Raw genomic sequence first — 21,192 nt, forward strand, 5'->3', positions numbered from 1 at the left:
GCAATTATGATACAGCACAGCACTTATATCCCATTCCCTTGGTCCTTAGCTACAACTTGCGCTATCCCTTTCCTTTCTTCTTGTCTACAGTTGGCCATGTTTTTACAACAGATAAACACTATAGGTTAAAGGCTGCTTTTCTGAGTTCAAATTGTTGTTTCATATACTAGTGGTTTTATTTTGTATTGTATGGAGGCTGGGTACAAAAATAAAATTGTTATTATTATTATTCCTCCAGGCAGGAAGCAGCCAAGCTTTGAAGCTGCAAGGCTATTCAATGCTAATCAAGGTAATCAGCTGCAACGTTCACATTTGCCTCAAACAGACAAGAGTTCTTTCTTCCACCCTGGACCTTCCACAGATATATAAATCCCACTTGCCTAGTTTCCAACAAGCCTCACAAGCCATAGATGTGGGTGAAACATCAGGAGAGAATGCTTCTGGAACATACAGCCCGGAAAACTCACAGCAACCCAACAATATGACTTTTTAAAAAATAAACCACAAAAGAAATTACACAGCATAAATTTAATTCAGCTACCAGGGAGCATGATTAAATTAGGGGAGAGGGGTTATTACAGCCAAGACAGTTCAAGTTTTCAGGTTGGATTTTTTTTCTCTTCCAGGGACAAGGGTAGAATATATATATATATAATATATTTACGCACAGACACACACGTGCTCAGAACTTGAACAAGTATATAAAAACTGCTGTAACCATAAATAAAGGAAATGGACCAAACCAAACAAAAACAATTAGAATGAAACACCCACCAGCTAATTTTTTAAAAAGAAAAACAAACACGAGGAAAACAAAAATGCCAACAAATTAATGCACCAAAAGAGTGTGTTTTTTTAAAAAAAAAACTACAAGGAAGATAGAGGTAGATTTTTGAAAGGGTATGACAAAAGTGAAGGAATACATTGAATAACATGATCTGTTGGGGGGAAAGGGTAAAGGGAATAATCTGGCTGCAGGGAGTGAAATTATTTTAATGGTAGGAGAAAGGCTTTACTGAAATTTATAGGGAACTCCAAGTGGCTTTATATTCGTCTTGATAGCAAAATGAAATACAAAAGTGGCAAAAGGAACAAAACCTTGGAGGATAATTACTATTTGAGAGTATACAACTCCCCAAATAGTCTAAAAAAGTAACTTTTTCAATGTTTTGCCCACTCCAGCTGAGGTTCTGGGGGAGCACTCAAACAGTAGTCAAGGGAGACATTAAATATTCTTCTATATCTGTAGTCCTTAAATGTTGGTCCTCTAGGTATTTTTGGACTCCAACTCCAAGAAGTCCCAGCCTGTACGGCAAATGGTCAGAAATTCTGGGATCCAAACTCCTAAACATAGAGAGCAACGAAGTCAAGCCTCACTACTTTATATATAGTTCAAGCTCCTGCTTCCCAATGTGCTTTTTTTGTTACTGGGGCTTCACTATGTGAAATTCAATGTCTCTCTGAAGGCTATTGGTTCCAGGTTCTAGTCTAGACTAAAACCAAACTATTGAAATTATTGAACCCTATCAATGAAATGAATCCAGCACATTTGATAGTTCAAGTTTGCCCAGAGTGAATTCATGGTATATTGGCATTGGAATCATCCTTGATTGCAAGGAATGGCAAAAGATTCAGAGTAGAAAGTTACTTTTGGGGCATCTAAGGCAAGAACAGGCAATATTTGCCACCCATGCTGGATGAGTCTGATGGGAAATGTAGGTCAAGACATCTTGAACACCAAATGTTCCCAAAAAATGACCTGGCAAATTATTAAGGTTTATTCAGGGGAACTTTGAGGGCTATTGTCCACATACACATCTAAGACGTTTGAATGTTTTGTCCCCCCAAAATACTCATTTGTGGGTTCAGAGGGCAATTTAATCATGTTTCCGACCATTTTAGGCCTTTTTTTCAAAGTCCCAAAATGTGTCAACATTGACCTCACGTACAACCTAGTGGTATTTCTTATTTTTAAAAAAGAATTTGGGGTTCTAGCATATGCCCCAATGTAAGAAAATTAAAATAAAATACCACATGTTTGGAGGGTGTTGTTTTGTGGAAAGGAACAGGCAAACACAGCCAGACTGATTCAACTGCAGATTCAAGAGCAAGGGGAAGGAGGAGAGGTCGAAAGAAGTGTCATAAATATATCCACTCCCACATCACTACCCCTTTGGATGTGGCAAGATGCAGCCCACACACAGGATCACAAGGAAAGGCTAACTCGGGAAGAAGGGGGGAAATACAAGTGTGTCAGGTCCAGTGCAGATTTGGGCAGGCAGGGAGGTCCTACGAGGAAGAGACCTACAACCTACGGGGTTTTCCAGTGCAGAACAGTAACGGTGGAGGGAGAAAAAGACACCAATCAATGCCAAAAGAATCTCTTCCTAACCATCCCACCACAAATAATATTAATCATAATAATTAAAAAAGACATCATCATTCCCCAACCCCACCCCAAAAGTCTGTCCATGAGTCAAAATATTCAAGAGTGCAGGATTAAGAACAGTGGCTCTTCTCTTTTTTCTCCTTTTCCCCCCTTCTCTTTCTTTTTGTCTCCCAACAGGAAGCTCGTCTGCCTTCTTCATTCTTTTTCTTCTTTCCAGTCTCCCTTCTTTTCCTTTTTCTCTGTCTGTTTAAAAATGGTCACCTTCATCTCTCTTCCTTTTTGGAGACTTTGGAAGAGTGCCACGCTGTGGAGCTGCCAAAAGGAAAGCAAAAGAACCAGTTTTAATGTTTGATCTGAAAGGGTTGGGAAACTCTCTAGTAAAGATGGCCGGGGCCATTTCAGCTGGGTCAGTAAAAGGGACCTACCGAATGAAGGTTTTGAAGGCAGCCGACTGGGGGTTGATACAGAGTGGGACCCGCTTCCCTCGTTGTTGGTCCAAGATAAACCTGTGCACCAGTTCTGAAAAAGAAGACATCATTTGAATGACTTCGTCTCTATTTTCCATTCTCCATGGAATTACCCTCAACTTATCCACAAGCCACATCAAAATCCTTAATTTTGGCCCCCAAGCATTCCCTCGACTTACATATGAGGTTAATCTATGTCAGAAATACTAAACATTAACTAGGTATTTTTAATTACAAAAATGTGAGTCAAGCACTGAAAGGGTTAAATGGATGAAATGACTCAGCAAAAGCTGCAGTTCAATATAAGCAAGAGTGACTGTAGCTTAGTTTGCCTCAGTGTTAGTCAGAGTGAGGTAGGCCTCACCATGGGAGAATGCCTCAGTATGAAATATGCCTCTGTGTGTGAGAAGGCCTGGTGTGAGAAGCTTCAGTGAGAAAAGCTCCGGTGTGAAAGATGCTGTGTGTACAGCTACGGTGTGAAGCTCCAGTGTGAAGGCTGCTGTGTGTAAACTTACTGTGTGAAGCTCCTGTGTAAGTTCGTTGTGAGAGGATGCTCTGTGAGAGCGAAGCTGTTTATCTACATGAGAAAGAAGCCCAGCATGGAAGCAGTGTTAGCTTCAGAGAGAGGTCTCACTGTGAAGTAGACCTCAGTATGAGGTAACCCTCACGGTGAGAGAATGCCTCAGTGTGAAATATGCCTCTGTGTGTGAGAAGGCCTGGTGTGAGAAGCTTTGGTGAGAGAAACTCCAGTGTGAAGGCTGCTGTGAGTAAAGCTCCTGTGTAAAGCTTCAGTGTGAAGGCTGCTGTGTGTAAACTTACTGTGTGAAGCTCCTATGTAAGTTCGTTGTGTAAGCCCAGCGTGGAAACAAAGGAAGTATAAAGAACTTTATTTGCGTTATGGCAACCTTGTTTTTGTAAATAGTGTAACCATATTACCTTGCTATAAAGAAAAGCCTCCTAAGGAAGAGATAACATTGGTCTGTGTGTTTTTGTTGTTTTTATCACTTTTGGCTACTGGTGCTGGGTCACACTGCTGCTAATAAGTTACTCTGCTGTACATTTATGGGGAGGGTCTTTTGTTAATAAGCCCACTCGCTCAACCACCTATAAATCAGTATATCTTTGTTCTCCTCTGATATAACCTGTCATAGATTACACTATGTAATGTGATTTTTGTTCCTGGGTTATAAATGTCATTTCCTAATTGGTTCTATCATAAAAACATGGAAAAAAGTTTACTAAACAGCAAAAACTTTGCTTTTGTGTGACATACTGCAGCACATTTTGCTGTAGTTTTACAATGAATTTTCCATAGACTCTCAACCAATTCAACATAGCTTGTGCCAGCCACAAAAACAGAGTTTCTGGAGTATAACAACTACTTTCAAACTAAGTACCGCACAATTAAACAGGAAATGAGATTTTCAAATCAGGGACAGAAAATTTCTCAGTGAAACTTACATCTTATGTGAGAGTTTTTGCCTTCCCATTCCACCGACCAGCCTTTCTTTTCCTACTTCTGGGAAGCTGGACTTTCACAAATCTGCACAAGGCCTACTACATACACAGAGCTACCTTTGAAAACTTCTCAGAAATATCTGTTACTTCACAGCAGAACTGGCTGGCATTATTAACTGGAGACAATGCAGATAACCTTTAACCCAATCTGTTTGTAAATTCACTTCAAAGGGTTTGGATTATCTTTTGAATTCCATAGGTCTCTGGTACCAAAAAGATAATCTTTCCTATATGAGCCACAAGATCAAGAGGAGCTTCTCTTTGTCTCACCACCTTCTCAGGGTGGTTTATCAGGATTCTCTAAACGGTTGCACAATGATGTTGGAACTCCTTTTCTACAGAGACTAGTATAAGTACTCAGAAGCCAAGAGCATTTGGGATGAAGCCAGCTACCTTTGACCTGCCAGACGGAGGTGAGGTTCTTCTCGTAAGAGCCATCAAACTTGGGGTCAGCCCGGGGCTCAAAGTCACTGGTGTAGACTCGACCCGAGGAGACAGAAAAGCAGCAGGTGCACATACAGGTGTGGTAACGCAGCCGCCCCTCGTCCAGGTAGGGGTGAGAGAGCGCGTCCTTGGCGGAGATCCTCTTGGCCTGCAGCAGAGAGATGGAGACTCAGTAACACAAAGATTCTTGCCTTATGCATACAAGACTCTTGGGCAATGGATTTTTGTCTATAGCAGGCATGGGCAAACTTGGGCCCTCCAGGTATCTTGGATTTCAACTCCCACATTTCCTACTGGCTGTTAGGAATTGTGGGGGTTGAAATCCAAAACACCTGGAGGGCCAAAGTTTGCCCATGCCTGGCTCAAAATTTACTTTTGAGCTAGGATTGTATCTTAACATATGTCCAACGGGACTTCAGGCAGGCAGTGTTGTATAGTGGTTTCAGTGTTGGACTAGGACTCAGGAAAACAAGGTTCGAATTTCCACTCAGCCATGGAAACCCAATGAGTGACCTTGGGCAAAACACTCTCTCAGTCTCAGAGGAAGGCAAAGTCAATCTGCTCTGAACAAATTATGCCAAAACACCACACAAAAGGCTTGGCTAAAGTGTGTGTTCGCATCAGTAGGTTAAATATTTTTGAATATTTACATAAAACTGTAATTTAAAATAACACTGTCCAACTCTGGTTAAAACATTATTCTAACCTTCTTCAATGTAAATGGGCTTACGTATCCTTCCAAAGATAATAAGAGTAAAATAATAAATGTAATAAAAAATAGAGTAAAATAATGGAAATGTAATAATAACAGGAATAACAGAGTAAAATAATAATAATAATAATAATAATAATAATAATAATAATAAATAGAGTAAAATAATAAATAACCTTAACTCGAGTATAAGCCGAGGGGGGCTTTTTCAGTCTTAAAAAAGGGTTGAAAAACTCAGCTTATACTCGAGTATATATGGTACTTTGATTACTCATTGTTACTCCAAGGTGCGCAGGCTGACTAGAGGTAAAACCCTGCCACATGGCAGATGAGCAGGAAACCCCTTATCAGCATCATTAACGTGTGTCATCAACTATGGCACCAGAAGGCCTTGGTACATCATGCCAAACAGTTGAAGGTCACAAAGTTAACTGAGAACAGGCTGTGGATTCATGTGTAAATATTTATGTTAGTAATGTTCTCCTATTTATTAGGGCTAGAGATAGGTCACACCTACAATCCATTTCCTTCAACTGATTCTTCCTTGTATAAGCTCAGCAAATTGTATTAATCAAATCAAAACTTGTAAATACAGAAGGCAGACTATGCCAAGAGCTATACCCAAAAATTATTACTGGATTTCGTATGTCTCAAAATGTCCACAAGTGTTCAAAAGTTCAATTGTTGTACCTAGAAAGGTATTCCTGAACACAACACCCTCTGTGAGGGTTTGTAAAAGAGTCACCATGATGTGGTGAGTTGATTGGAAAGGACATGTGGCAGCAGCTGATTGACTGAGCCAGTCAGGAGCCAGAATTCCGATTGGCTGCTGCCTCTAGCTTGGTACTGAGGCAAATGGTTTTAACTGCCACTTTCATCTCGGAGAGGGAGGAGCGTGCTGACTGAAAATGGTCAGGGAGGAAATGGTTGCCATACTCTCCGAAGCCTAGATATTTATAAGGAAAATGAGGCCTTATAAATAAATAAATTTTGAATTCTCTGTGTGAATTCAAAAGACTGTTGCATATATTGTTGCCCTGTTTGAACTTTTGAACTGAAGTAAAGATACTGTTACTTGTTGCACAAGCCTGTATGACATTCTATTATATTGCAGGGTTTATCTTGATTCAGAAACTGTGGTAAAGCTTCTATTTACTTCTATTTATTTATTTCTACAACCATCAACACCCTCTACTCACCGGGTCAAAGACCAGCATCCGGCAGAGCAAATGGACGGCTTCATGGGTGGCTTCTCCTGAGAGCATGTAAAGGACAGACAGCGACGGCTGGAAGAAGACAATTGGAAAAAGTGAAGAGGTTGTTTCCAGTCCCACCCATTTTCCCATCATGTATCGCCTAGCCTTCTGAGTCCCAACTGCACTCACTGGCTTGTGATTCCCACGCAGGATGTGGGCCCGGGCCCCTTCGCAGGCTGAATGCAAGGCGGCAGCAGGAGGTGTCCCCAGGAGGTCCGTGATCAGGTCCAGCTGCCGTCCAGAGTGAGGAGAACCCAAGTTGAGAAGTGGATGGAGAAAGAAGCAAAATAAGCAAAAGCATGGTACTGCCTATTCCTATCTTTCCCAACCTGATGCTCTCCGGAAATGGTACAATTGTTCTGGTTGGAGGTGATAGGAAGAACTCATCGGCACAATTAAAGGATCTCATTTTGGGAAGAGGTCGGCCAATTTTAACCACTTCCCAGAGCTCATGGCTTCTCAATCCACCTTTTAATGTGAGGACTTTATTGTGTAGATAAGAAAAATACTTTATTCTAATTGATTTCACCTCTTGCACAGGCTTAAAGAATGGGTATTTCTTGGACAGAGGAGAGAATATATACATTCAGTTACGCCCAAAGGCTCAGGATACCCAATTTTTATGTATCTCTTTAAAAACTTATTTGCTCACCCTATGGAATATTGGGGATACTTCCACATTTTGTGGTCTTTCTAGAATTAATAACAACAACAACAACAACAACAATTATTATTATTTGATACACAACACGATTAGTACACAGCAAACAAGATCATTATGCTGGCTTTTGTATTGGATCAGACACTTCCCAAGTGTCTAGGACTATATGATGTATCAGCGAATAATGCATGCAGATCCAAGTAGGGTGGCCTTTTGCAGCTGATACATGGTAATTTTGTCGGTGCCAAAGGTTTTCAAGTGCTGGCCAAGATCTTTAGATACTGCACCCAGTGTGCCGATCACCACTTAGACCGCTTTTTCTGGCTTGTGCCAGAGTCTTTGCAATTTGATCTTTTAAATCCTCGTATCACATAAGCTATTATTAATAATAATAATAATAATAATAATAATAATAATACCGGCCTCTCCTCATGGCATGAGGCAGATTACAGCATAATTAAAACACATAAAATAGTAAAACTTCTATATACATATTAAAATGTATTTCTATAAAAGATACATATTAAAATAGATTTTTTATAAAATTTACATATTAAAATGTATTCTATAAAATACATATTAAAATACACAGAACAAAAATTAAACACAGGATACGAGTTTAAAATTCATGCTTAAAACTGGCTGGGTAGGCCTGCCAGAAGAGATAGGTCTTTACATGTTTTTTAAACTCCAGCAGATTGAATACTACCACAAATTATGCAGTCAAGTTTCCCACACTTGGGGAAATTTCAGGGGTCAGCAGACCCAGTGTACACCATACTGGCTGTTGTATTGGATCACATGTCGGAAACTTCCCAAGTGTCTAAGACTATGTGATGTATCGGTGAATAATGCCTGCAGATCCCAGTAGGGTGGCCTTTTGCAACTGGCAGATGGTAATTTTGTCAGTGCCAATTCTTTTTAAGTGCTGGCCAAGGTCTTTAGGCACTGCACCCAGGATGCTGAGCACCACTGGGATTAATAATAATAATCATAATAATCATAATTAATTTTTATCCCACTTTTCTCCCATGGGTGGGATTCAAAGCGGTGTACAATGGTTTAAAAAACACACGCAAATACATATTCAACATATTGAACATATCATAAAACACTTTAAAGCAAATACTCAATTTGCCTACACCATATACAACAAATTAGTAACTTACAACAAATGCCATTAAAATGCCCTAACTTCAGGCCACTGAGGTTATTTGTAAAAGAGGTTATAAAAGATCCTTAAAAACAAAGAATAAGGAAATATCTGCTCTTTCGGGCTCACCCTCCTTCCAGATGGGTTTTTCCACTATAAATACCTGCTGAATAGGGCTCTGAGCCTGGAAGAGGATACGCCTGCCAAGGAGTTCAGCGAAGATGCAGCCCACAGACCAAATATCAATGGGACGGCCATAGTGTCTGGTCCCCATCAGGATTTCAGGGGCCCGGTAATATTGAGTTACCACCTCTTGAGTCATGTGCTGGGACTCATCGGGCTCCTCTACCCGGGCCAAACCAAAGTCACAAATCTGAAGGGGAGGTGACAAGAAATGAGTCAAACACTAGAGATACCAAAGGCAAAAGGTACATAAAAATTGACATAGAAATCTGCTGGACAAACTATTCCCCTTGACACAATATGCTAATCCAAAATCATTTGTATAATGGGAGATTTTTTGTGTGTGTCAGGAGCAACTTGAGAAATTGCAAGTCACTTCTGTTGTGAGAGAATTGGACGTCTGCAAGGACGTTGCCCATGGGACGCCCAAATGTTTTACCATCCTTGAGAAGCTTCTCTCATGTCCCCGCATGGAGAGCTGGAGCTGACAGACGGGAGCTCACTCCATTCCCCAGATTTGAACCTCTGACCTCTCGGTCAGCAGTCTAGCCGGCACAAGGGTTTAATCCACTGAGCCACCGGGGACACCATGGGAGAAAAGCAGCATATAAATTATTATTATTATTATCATCATCATCATCATCATCTCTCATTATTAGTATTATTATGGGAGATGATAATAACATTATTTATTTATATGCTGCTCTTTTCCCAAAATGGGAACCCAAAGCAGTTTCCAACAGTTTAAAATACAATAAAAAATTAACCACTGTCAAAAAACCCAAAAACATTGCAAGCAATCACATTGTACATAAATAAGCATGGAGGTTTACAAACTCCTGTGATGGCCTCTGACTTGGAAGGATTTTCCTCCTAGTCCAAGTAGAATGGAGGTAAGTTCTATTGATTATTACATTTATAATGGAATTCTGGGTATGCCACACTTTCCCTCTTCATTGCTTCTCTGTATGTTCCACATCTAAGATAAAGAAGAGCCCTCTAATCTGATTTAGGTGATATGTTTAATTTTGCACCAAAATAAAATCTTCCTGAACTAACGTCATACTGTGCCCTGGGTGTGGATATGTACACTGTTACTTAATCTGAACAGCTTTAACCTTGCAGTATTATTTGCTTTTAATAAAAGACACATCTCTTTATAACTTTTATTGCTCCTGTTCTGCATAAGAACGTTACGCTGTAGCTTTATGATATTTTCATTTGGGGAGTGGGTTGAGTGGTGATAATGACTGAGGCAAGGATTAGTGACTTATCAGGGGGACACCCAATAAATCCATTACAGAGACAGATTGTGAACTCAATTTTTTACAGTTCTCTTTGCATGGTTGCCACCCACATCCTGCAGGAAAAAAACAAAAGCAATGGGGAAAAACAAGCCAAGCAATGTGTTTAGCTTGGAGAAAAGACGGCTGAGAGGAGATATGGTAGCCATGTTTACATATTTGAAAATATGTCACATTGAGAAGGGGGTCAAATTTGTTTTCTGCTGCTCCGGAGACTAGGACACAATGAAGCAATGGATCCAATGGCAGGAAAAGAGATTCCACCTAAACATTAGTAAGAACTTCCCAAGGATCAGAGCTGTTCGGCAATGCAATATACTGCCTGGGAATGTGGTGGAGTTTCCTTCTCTGGAAGTTATTGAGCTGAGGCTGGATAGCCATCTGTCAAGAGTGCTTTGGTTGTTTGTTCTTGCATGGGAGAGGGTTGGACTGGATGGCCCTTGGGGTTTCTTCCAACTCTATGATTCTGTGAATGCAATTAAGGATTCCCCTGTTAGCTATGAGCATAAATTACCTTGAGGACACAGTTGCTGTTGACCAGTAGGTTCCCAGGTTTGATGTCCCGGTGAAGAACACCAGCAGAGTGCAAATATTTCAGCCCTGATAGATGGGGTGAGGGGGAAAAATTAAGGCTTATACAAACAACAATTGAAGCAAATGGATGGAACAAAGAACTGGCATCACACTTCACACCTGTCTCAGGCAGACAAAGAGTTCTTTCTCCCACTCTGAACATTCCACAGATATATAAACCCCACTTGTCTAGTTTCCAACACCTCGCAACCTTTGAGGATGCCTGCCACAGATGTGGGCAAAACGTCAGGAGACAATGCTTCTGGAACATAGCCATACAGCCCAGAAAACTCACAGCAACCCAGTGATTCTGGCCATGAAAGCCTTTGGCAACACATTGAGCAAAAGTTCTTACTGTGTCAAAATGACAGGATGGATACCCCTAATTTGAAATGATTGGGGACAGAAGTGTTTTGGATTTTTTTAACATTTTGAGTTAGATTGGAATATTTGCTCAAAATAATGAAATATCTTGGACATGAGACCCAAGTAAATCCCAGAATTCAGTTATGTTTCATTTACACTTCATATACATTATCTGAAGGTAATTTTACACCAGAATATTTTTAATAATTGCATCTAACAACCATCAGAAAACAAAGGAGTCACTATTTGGGAAAATTTGGATTTCCAGATAAGGCCTACTCAACCTGTATGATGTTATCCACTTGCTAATACAACTGGTAAGAAATAGTCAATTAAAACTCAACTAAGTCCATCAACTAACATTTCTTTCAGCAGGTTATAAATGTGGAAAGAACAACTGAGAGTGTCAAAAACACTTCAAAGGGGGAATGAAATGAAATGGTGGAAAGAGGACTAAAATGAATGCATAATGGCAGAAAAAAAGGTTTCAGAAAGATAGGAATGATTCAGTCCATTAGAGAGAGAAGAAAATGAGAGCTGAAATTAAAATAACAGAAAGGAGAAAATTGGAAGGGCAGATGGAAGAAATATTTCAGGAACAAAAACTTCAGAGAGAGGCTGGAAAGATCATAGATAGACAGGCTAAAGCCATATTCAGTGCAGGAAACTGAGAAATGAAATATTAATTAAAAGGTGGTCATTCGGCAATAACTGAAAATCTAGAGGAACAGACAGACTACGATTGTTCTAAGATCTTGCCATCTAGATGGTTTTCCTTATGAGTCTGTCCTTCTCCATCTTAAACCAATTAGATAAGAAGAGAACAAAACTTTGTATTCTTCTTTTGTAGCAATCTTTAGTTATTTGGAGAGTGCTATCTATCATACTAGCATGGAGCTTTGGTTAGAGAACTGGACTAGGAGTTCAAGAGGCCAGGATCCAAATCCTCACTTGGCCATGGAAACCCACTGGATAACCATGAGCAGGCGATACTCTCTCGGCCTCAGAGAAATCATGTCCATTAAACTTTATCTAGATTGGAAACACCTTGAAATCATGCACTGACAGCATATTATATCTCACCGTGCCATGGTCACTACTGTATAATTGTCACCCTGACCCCTTTTTGGGGGTCCCAAAATGTTTTTTTCCCTTTCCTTTTGTAATTGTCGCAGGTAGTTTTAAACACAAACAAACCAGAGCTCTCCTCAAAGACAGTTTAAACCAGTGTTTCTCAACCTGAGGGTCAGGACCCTTCCGGGGGTTGCAAGGGGGTTTCAGAGGGCTCGCCAAAGACTCTCTGGTGCTTTCTGGATATAGGTGAACTACATCTCCCCTAAATCACTGTCAATTCCTCCCAAATCCCTCCAGCATTTTCTGTTGGTCATGGAGGTTCTGTGTGGGAAGTTTGGCCCAATTCTATTGTTGGTGGAGTTCAGAATGCTCTTTGATTGTAGATGAACTAAAAATCCCAGCAACTACAATTTCCAAATGACAAAATCCATCCCCCCTAACCCCAACAGATTTAGGCGTATTGGGTTTTTGTGCCAAATCTGGTCCAGTGAATGAAAATACATCCTGCATATCAGATATTTACATTATGATTCATGACAGTGAAAAAATTACAGTTACAAAGTAGCAATGAAAATAATGTTATGGTTGGGGGTCAACACAACATGAGGAACTGTATTAAGGGGCTGTGGAATTAGGAAGGTTGAGAACCATTGGTTTAAACAAACACCCAGCTATTGCTGCTTCCTCTTCTTTGTCTTGCAGGTAAGACTTTAAAAAAAAAAACAGAAACCAGAGAATATAAGGCAGCATTTTATTTCATCAGATAATAGTTGTACCCCCTTTTCCAAAAGGGATAAAAAGTGCAAGTAATATGTGATGAAAGATGATACTTCTGTAAATCAAAGCTAGAAATAAAGTTAGAAACAATATTTCTTCAGAAGACTTATTTCCCACACATCTAATCCTCCAAAACTAGTTCTAATTTATTTATATCCTTCCTAAATTGTGGAATCTAAAATTAAATATGAAGCTCCAGATGAGGTCCATGTCAGAAATATTAAAAATTAACTAGGGATTTTTAATTACAAAAATCTGAGTCATGCACTGAAAAGGTTAAATAAGCTAGCATCGCCCTAAGGAGAGTGAGTAGGCCAAAGCCTGTTAGAGTCAGTGGGCCAAAGCTAGTGTTGTCCTGAGGAGTGTGAGAAGGCCTCAGTGTGAGAAGGCCTGGTGTGAGTAGGCCCTGGGTAGAGCACCTTGTGTGTGTAGGCGGCTGTGTGTAAAGCTACTGTGTGAAGCTCCTGTCTAAGTTCAATGTGAGAGAAGGCTCTGTGAGAGCGAAGCTAGAAGCTGTTTATTTGCATGAGAAAGAAGTCCAGCATGGAAGCAAAGAAGGAAGTGTAAAGAACTTTGTGTTAATGAAACTCTGCTTTTGTAAATAGTGCAACCATATTATTTTGCTATAAAGAAGAGCCTCCAAAGGATGAAATAACATTGGTCCGTGTGTTTTTGTTCTTTTTATCACTTTTGGCTACTGGTGTTGGGTCTGCCATCTTCTATCTGCACACCTCTCTGGCCTAAATGCCAAATTTTGCCCCAAAAGGACCAAGTTTCTTTTAAGGTCGAAAAGCTTAAGCACCAGACTTACCCCTGAGGATCTGATATAGAAAGACCTTGATGTGATCAGCGCTGAGAGGTTGTGGAGACACGATGACTTTGTGAAGGTCACTTTGCATCAACTCGGTGATGACGTAACTGATGGGCATCAGTCAAGGAGGGTGGCGCAAGATGGACGGGAACCCGGGTATCTGACTCCCCAACCTTTCCCATTGTAAGTAAAAAAGAAAAGTTGGTTCCCTATTGTTCAGGAGTTGAACCAAGCGCGTTCAGCAAAATCAGGGGGAAGCACAGAACTTGGGAAAGTAATGAGAAAATGAAATAAAAGGAATGTGAAACAGAATGTTGATCAACTAGTGATAAAAAGCAGGAGAAGCATTTCCAAAATGGAATGTTAATGTGGAGAGAAAAACAACTGTCAGACTGAAAACTAGAGAGAGCTTATTACCTTTAACGTTTCACATAGAAGTGGGGAATTTCAGATAATGTTCTTATCGCACAAGATAACAAGCAACAATTATAGGTACAGAAGTCCAGATTTTAATCTTGTAACATAGGCCCCATCTACACTGCCATGCAATGCAGTTTCAGAATACAGTTTAACAGCATTGAGCTGGATTATATAGCAGCATAGCCTCATATAATTCAGCTCAATGCAGTTAATCTGCTCTCTGAAACTGTATTACATGGCAGTGTAGATGGGCCCCAGAAGAGAATGCAAAGGCAATTGGGGCAATGGGACAAACTCCCAAAAAAGGCCAGAAGGAAGAAAAAACAACCAAAGAATGGGAAAAATGCAGAATGTTTAATTGCAAAGGACAAACAAGTAAAGTATATAAACAGCAAATAAATGTAAAAATATAATACCACAATCTTCCCCAACTGGACAGCCTCCATACATGTTGGACAACAATTCATTTCATCCACAAAAAGCATGGCAAATTTAGTCCATCTGGATGAAATTAAGTTGGAGAAGACTCTGGTAAGGAGAGGTGTGAAAGCAGAGAGAATGAGATCTGCTGAAACGAGGAGTGAAGAAAAACATGTGAGAGATGATGTTGAGAAAAGAGCTGTGATTTTGCCAAGAATACACTAAAAACTGTGAAAGAATTGTGGGAGAAGACAAGGAAGGAAAAAATTGAAGAAAGGTTGACAGCAACTGCAAAAGAACTAAACACAGATGGTAAACAAAAAGCCAAATGAAACAAAATACAAAACAATGGCAACCGAAGGAGTGAAAAACAAACAACCTAACAAACATAACCTCGGGAAATGTAACAAGAAAATAAAGAAAACAAATGCCTAATGGTGGGGGGAAAGGACACCTAGGGAAAAAAAGCAGCAACATATGGAGAGTGAGACATGATTGATGAAGAAATAATATACAAATAATTACAGCTCCATCAGGTTATGTGTGGGATGAAGGATACATTTCCTCAAAACAGTCTATTTGTGGAGGCTGGAGAATGTCCAACGCTGAGAGGACCTAAGAGGGAAAAATAAAAGAGCATTCACAAGGAAAAGTGTTTTTTAATTGTCGGGTCATAGACACACAGGTGGGATAAGATACCTATGCAGTTCGGGACAGTCCAATTTACATACCCTTGCAGAAGTAAAAACAATGGAGTTCAATAGGGCTGCATTCATACTGGAGAACTAATGTGGTCTGACACCACTCTAAACCACCAAGGTGCAATGTTATGAAAGTCTGGGAGTTACAGGTTGGTAAGGCACCTGCAATTTTTTGGCAGATAAGATTAAAGATTTTGTGAAACTACCAAGACCAGTACTACACTAGTAAATATCAGCTGTGAAGACAACATCGGGCAGGAGGACTCTCACTTTCTTGGCTGTTTTATGGGACTTCCAAGGTGTATTTAAGGAAAAATTTAAGAGCATCTTATACAGGGAGCACTGACTGCTGCCCACTAGCAAATCTGCACTATCCAGCACTTGGGAGTGTTGCATTTCTGAATGATGACTCCCGCTGGCTGGACCCCCTTTGCTGACATTTTTGGCCAATGGACGAAGGCCACAATTTATTAAAGTGGGGTGACAGATGTAGTGCCATTGAGCAGTACTGAACATTTATGCTTGACATGTTTATGAGCCAGGTTGTTGTGCAAGGCCATATGCCTTGACTGCATGGTTACGCATGGCAGATCAGTGTGCAATGCTGCCATATTTCTTCAATCCTAAGATACCATTGATTTTAGTACCAATAAGATATAGCACCCACAATTCTAAGACATACCATGTTTTTAGAGATGTTTATATAAGGGGAAAGTACATCCCACTTGGCCATGTTGAATTAGTGTGCCATGTTTGGTTCAGATCCCTCATCTGGTGAATTCAGTATTCTCTGAATATGGGTGAACTATCACTTCTGGATGTCAAGGTCAATCACCCTGCCAGTATGCAAATGTGGACATGTTGGGTCTGTGTGCCGAGTTAGTTCCAGGTCCATCATTGGTGGGGTTCAAAGTGCTCTTAGATTACAGGTGAACTACACATCCCAGTCCCTACAAGTCCTATAAATCATGGTGAATTCTCCCCAAACCTGTCCAGTATGTTCAGTTACTGATCAATTCTCTGTTTGCTGTGTGCTATAGGAAAGGGTAGGGAAGGGTTAAGGGAGAGGCAGTGGGTGGGGTCATGCAAATAGAGAGAGAAAGGAACACTGGGATGTTCTCTCTGTAGCCTGCAATGTCCTGCGTGGGATTGACTTGGTGGCTCCAAAAGCACTGGGAACTATCGCCTGTTTGTGGAGACCGGAGGCTGTCTGTGTGAGCCGACTCCTGTGCCACATACAGATTTTCACTTTTCACTTTTATTATGTGTATAGATTGGAACCACTGTGTTTTAATCAATACTGTTTATTGTCTAATTTGTCCATTTTGTTTTCTATTTTATACTGGTTGTCATTTATTTTGTATATATTATCCATTGTATTTATCTATGCCGTAAGCCGCCCTGAATTCTTTCGAGGAGATGGGGCGGGATATAAATAAATACTGTATTACTATCTTAGAATCGAAAAATACAGTACAGGCAGTCCCGGGTCACAAACATCCAACTTGCAAATGACTCATAGTTACAAATGGGGGTGAGACAACAGGAAGTGAGAGAAATCTACCCCTTGGAAAGGAAATCCACCACTGAAAGAGTTATTACAGGTAAAAGGTGTCTCAACTGAAGCTTTCTCACCAAGCCTTGTTTCCATAACAAGCCACATTGTTCAAAATCCAAACATCACAGAGACAGAAAGTGAGGGAAAATCTTCTGAACAGGGGCACAGACAGCAAAGCAAACACCACAGGGGTGTTAACCGTTCCCTATGTGATCCCAAATTAATATTTTTGGCTGGAGTTACACTTAAAAATGTACCTATTCCAACTTACAAAAAAAATCAACTTAATTTTACAGAACCTAACTCATTCGTAATTTGGGGATTGCCTGTAATTGGTTGTGTACCACTGCAATTCAGTAATAGTATGATACACTGCAATTGAGGCATAGTTCCACATGTGTGAAATTATGTTACGTCTCCCTTATCCTGACCATTGCAACCAATACATATTTCTCCCCCAAGCTCTGGCCAGACAGATGCGAGAGGAAGTCAAAAGGTTAAGCTCCAAGCCACAGAAGGCCCTGCAGCCTGAGCCCACTCACGTTGTCATGCTTGAAGTAACAGAGCATTCTCAGCTCTCTGAAGACCCGTTTGCAAGATACCAAGTTCTGGAAAACGTTGGGCATCTTTTTGAGTGCAACTCGAGATCCGTCGCGGGGATCTGTCACTGACCTGCAGAGAAAAACACAATGCCGTTACTGGTCCTGTCCTGTAGTCTCTTCCTTGGAAACATTCCATGTGAAAGGGATCAAGGAGTCTTATCAGACCACAAGCAGAACACGAGTCCATGGTGTGATGCAGCAGCTAAAAAAGTTGTACAAGTATAGCAGCTAGATCAGGCATGAGCAAACCTGGGCCCTCCGGGTGTTTTGGATTTCAACTCCCACCATTCCTAACAGCCTCAGGCCCCTTTCTTTTCCCCCTCAACTGTTTAAGTGGCTGAGGGGGAGAAGGAAGGGGCCTGAGGCTGTTAGGAATGGTGGGAGTTGAAGTCCAAAACACTGGGAAGGCCCAAGTTTGCCCATGCCTGGGCTATCTGTTAAGAGTACTTTGCTTGTGTTTTCCTGCACAGCCTCCAACTCAGTGATTCTAGGATTCCTGCCCACCTTTCCTTGTTTCCACACTTACCATACCACGCCAAAAGCACCATAACCGATGGGCCGGTCGGGTTCTGGTTCAACCATCACTGCGCTGCCGGGTGCCGCCTGCTGTTGTTGCGGAGAGGCTATCTGTACGCCATTATTGCAATAGTACTTCTGCCCACCGCCCAGCCCAGCCGCTAATGGGGGTTGGATGAGCCCGGTCAGAGCCCCAAAAACATTGCTACAAAGCTGAGCTTGTAAGGGATGATTGGGGTCCTGAAAAGCCATTGGACGCAAGGAAATAAATATCAGCTCTGGATGCAATGGGGCGAGAGAAGTTGCTCGGACAAGCTGCCGCTTCCAGAATTGAAAGTGTGGGTCATAAGAGTTTCACGGTATCGTTCCAAAGACAAAGAAGTTGAAAGTGATGCAAGACTTTTGAGGGTGACTAGCAAAGAAGGACCATGTACAAGAAACCTCGCCAAAACTAGATGCTCAAAAATTATGGGGTTTCAAGAATCTACCTAAATATGGACTCGGTTTTAGGGTTTCTCTAAAATTCTACCATCTTAAAAAGAACGGTGGGATTTTGCGGTACTTTGAGAATAAGAAATCTCTAAACAATTGCAGAAAGTGTGAATTTGATTTGATTATGGATCAGTTTGAAAGTTGTCTTTTTTTCAATACACTCAAATTTGGGGAGAATTCAGATGACAGAAGCCCTACTTTGATCTAAACCATTGCCCTCTGATTTGGGGAATATTTTTTAGTTAGGTTTAAGAGTTTTCTATTGAGGATGACATGAAGTTCAGAATGCCGGGTTGCAAAAAGAAAAGGATCATTTCTCAAAATGGATTTGTGGGCATCTGGACTATTGAAAAAAGCAGCCACATTGGATAGGATTGTTCAATTGGGCAGGTAAAATAGTAACAACTTTTCAATTAGATTTCTGCAAAATAAACAATTACATTAGAAATGCGAGCACTCAAAATTTATCTCAAGGTTGTAGCAGAGATATGGAGCATTTATTATGGTATTTTCCTTTTGGAAGCTTGGAGGTTGTCTGGAAATGCTAGGGGCAGCTCAGGTTCTTTTCCAACAATTTGGGGAGCATAAATGAATTAGAGAATCAGGAAAGTGGGGGGTCAATATCAGAAGTGCACTTTAAAATACAGAGGGAAGGAGCCTATTGCCTTGATAAGAGGGATGAATCAGGAATCTTTGAAATGTGGATCTGTAAGCGGGAGCAAAGAACGGAATCCACAAAACTATGAAAAAGATGGTTGTGATGTTTATGGGTCTGTGGAAGGGGAGAAAAGTTCCTCAGTCTCAGCCTAGTCCTTGGGTTGAAAAGCTGCAGGCTCCAGGGAAACCCAAGTCTCTCTTTCTTCTATCCAGAATTTTAAAAATAACTATGAAAGAGATGGTTGCTATGTTTATAGGTCTGTGGAAGGGGGAAAAGTTTCCCAATTTCAGCCTAAGTCCTCTGGTTGAAAAGCTGCAGTCTCCAGCAAAACCCAAGTCTCTCTTTCCTCTGTCCTGAATCCACAGAACTATGAAAAAGATGGTTGCTATGTTTATGGGTCTGTGGAAGGGGGGAAAGTTTCTCAATCTCAGCCTAAGTCCTCGGGTTAAAAAGCTACAGTCTCCAGAAAAACCCAAGTCTCTATGTCCAGAATCCACAAAACTATGAAAAGGTGGTTGCTATGTATGGGTCTTGTGGAAGAGGGGAAAGTTTCTCAATCTCAGCCTAGTCCTCTGGTTGAAAAGCTGCAGGATGCAGAAAAACCCAAGTCTCTCTCTAGGTCCAGAATCCACAAAACTATGAAAAAGATAGTTGCTATCTTTATGGATCTGTAGGAGGGGGGGAAAGTTTCTCAATCTCAGCCTAAGTCCTCTGGTTGAAAAGCTGCAGGATGCAGGAAAATCCAAAGTGGGGGTCCCAAAAGGTATTAATTGAAATGTATGTCTTGAGAAGGCGGATAAAGAAGGGAAGGAGGAGAGGATCCTGTGCAGGGGAAGGATTGCTTCCAATGGGGAAAAAGAAAACAAAGAATAGGGAAATGATGAGGTGCCCCTGGAGATGGGGGTTCCTACCGGCTGGGCAGCCCCTTCCCAGCAGCGGCAGGGTGGAAAAGCGGGGCTGCCATGGCCTCCCTCAGCCAGGCCTGGGGCGGGAAGCGGGCGGGGGTCTCCCTGGCCCCAGGGGGTCCCCGGGGGAAGGAGGCGAGAAAGAGAGCCGCCCTCCCTCCCTCCTCCTGCTCCTTCCCCCGCCAGCCCAGAGGGCGAACCCGAGGAGCAGCGGCAGGCAGGGCGGACGACACCGGCCGGGTCTTTGTTAGAGGCGCCGCAGGTCCATCTTGGCAGGGAAGGCAGGCGGAGAGAGAGGCAGGAAGGAAGCGAGGGAGAGGAAAGCAGGAAGGAGGAAGCGGGCGAGGAGGAGGAGGAGGAGGAGAGACACAGAGAGACACGCAGACAGAGACTCGGAGGACCCCACCTAGTGGCCGCGGAGGGAAAGGCAGCTCCGAGGGCGAAGGGAGGGAAGGAAAAGGAGAAGGATCTGCAGGGAAAAGAAGGAGAATGATGGAGAGTGGAGCATTGGGAATAAGAGGCGAAGAAAGAGGATAGAGGCTGAAGTGGAGGGGCCTAAGGACCCACAAGGACCAGATCTTCCCTGGTCCTGGAAGCTAAGCAGAGTCATCCCTGGTTAGGACTTGGATGAGAAACTAACAAGGCGTCCCAAATGCTGTATTCTCTGTTTCAGACTAAGTACTTGTCCAAACCAACTCTAACTGTTCCTTGCCTAAGGGTGCATCCCAGTGATTCCCAAAGTGGGCGCTACGCCCCCCGGTGGGCGCTGCAGCGATCCAGGGGGGCGGTGATGGCACCTATTAGGACATGGAGGCGGGGCCAGGGGAGGGGCGAGGCCTCTTCCCAAGTGCAGGAGAAAGGGCTGAGCAGCTGAAGTGCCTGTTAGGTCACAGGGGGCGGAGCTAGAGGAGTGGGCGTGGCTTCTTCCCAAGAGCCCGAGACAGGGCTGAGCCTCTATACCTCTCCTGAGAGGCCTTTTAGGACTAAAGGGTGGGGCTAGGGGCGGGGCCTCTTCCCAGGAGCACGAGACAGGGCTGAGCCTCTGTATACCTCTCCTGAAGCGCTTGTTAGAACACGGGTGTGACGGCGCGAGTGGCGCCATCTATATGTTGGAACTATAAGTTTCAAGATTTGAATTGCTGTATCATGCCTGATTTTGCCCTTACCCTGTAAATGTAGTTGGATTGGTTATTTATATCTGTCAATCAATGTTGTTTGTACCTGTTACATTG

At 41.9% G+C, this 21,192-nt stretch overlaps 1 protein-coding gene across 1 annotated transcript; it reads right to left on the reverse strand.

Annotated features, from left to right (window-relative positions):
* Positions 1–513: 513 nt before the first annotated feature.
* On the reverse strand, positions 514–20,223 carry LOC100567618 (serine/threonine-protein kinase NLK2). Its single transcript, XM_008121801.3, has 11 exons — positions 17,916–20,223; positions 17,330–17,459; positions 15,088–15,143; positions 13,689–13,795; positions 10,602–10,687; positions 8,764–8,973; positions 6,916–7,017; positions 6,730–6,816; positions 4,768–4,966; positions 2,815–2,908; positions 514–2,701 (listed from the first exon to the last, which is right to left on the reverse strand). The coding sequence occupies exons 1-11, from the start codon at positions 18,155–18,157 to the stop codon at positions 2,653–2,655; spliced, it is 1,362 nt and encodes a 453-aa protein (XP_008120008.2). The 5' UTR covers positions 18,158–20,223; the 3' UTR covers positions 514–2,652.
* Between the last annotated feature and the right edge of the window lie 969 nt (positions 20,224–21,192).

Source organism: Anolis carolinensis, chromosome 6 (assembly GCF_035594765.1).
Source record: "Anolis carolinensis isolate JA03-04 chromosome 6, rAnoCar3.1.pri, whole genome shotgun sequence".
Classification (NCBI taxonomy): Eukaryota; Metazoa; Chordata; class Lepidosauria; order Squamata; family Dactyloidae; genus Anolis; species Anolis carolinensis.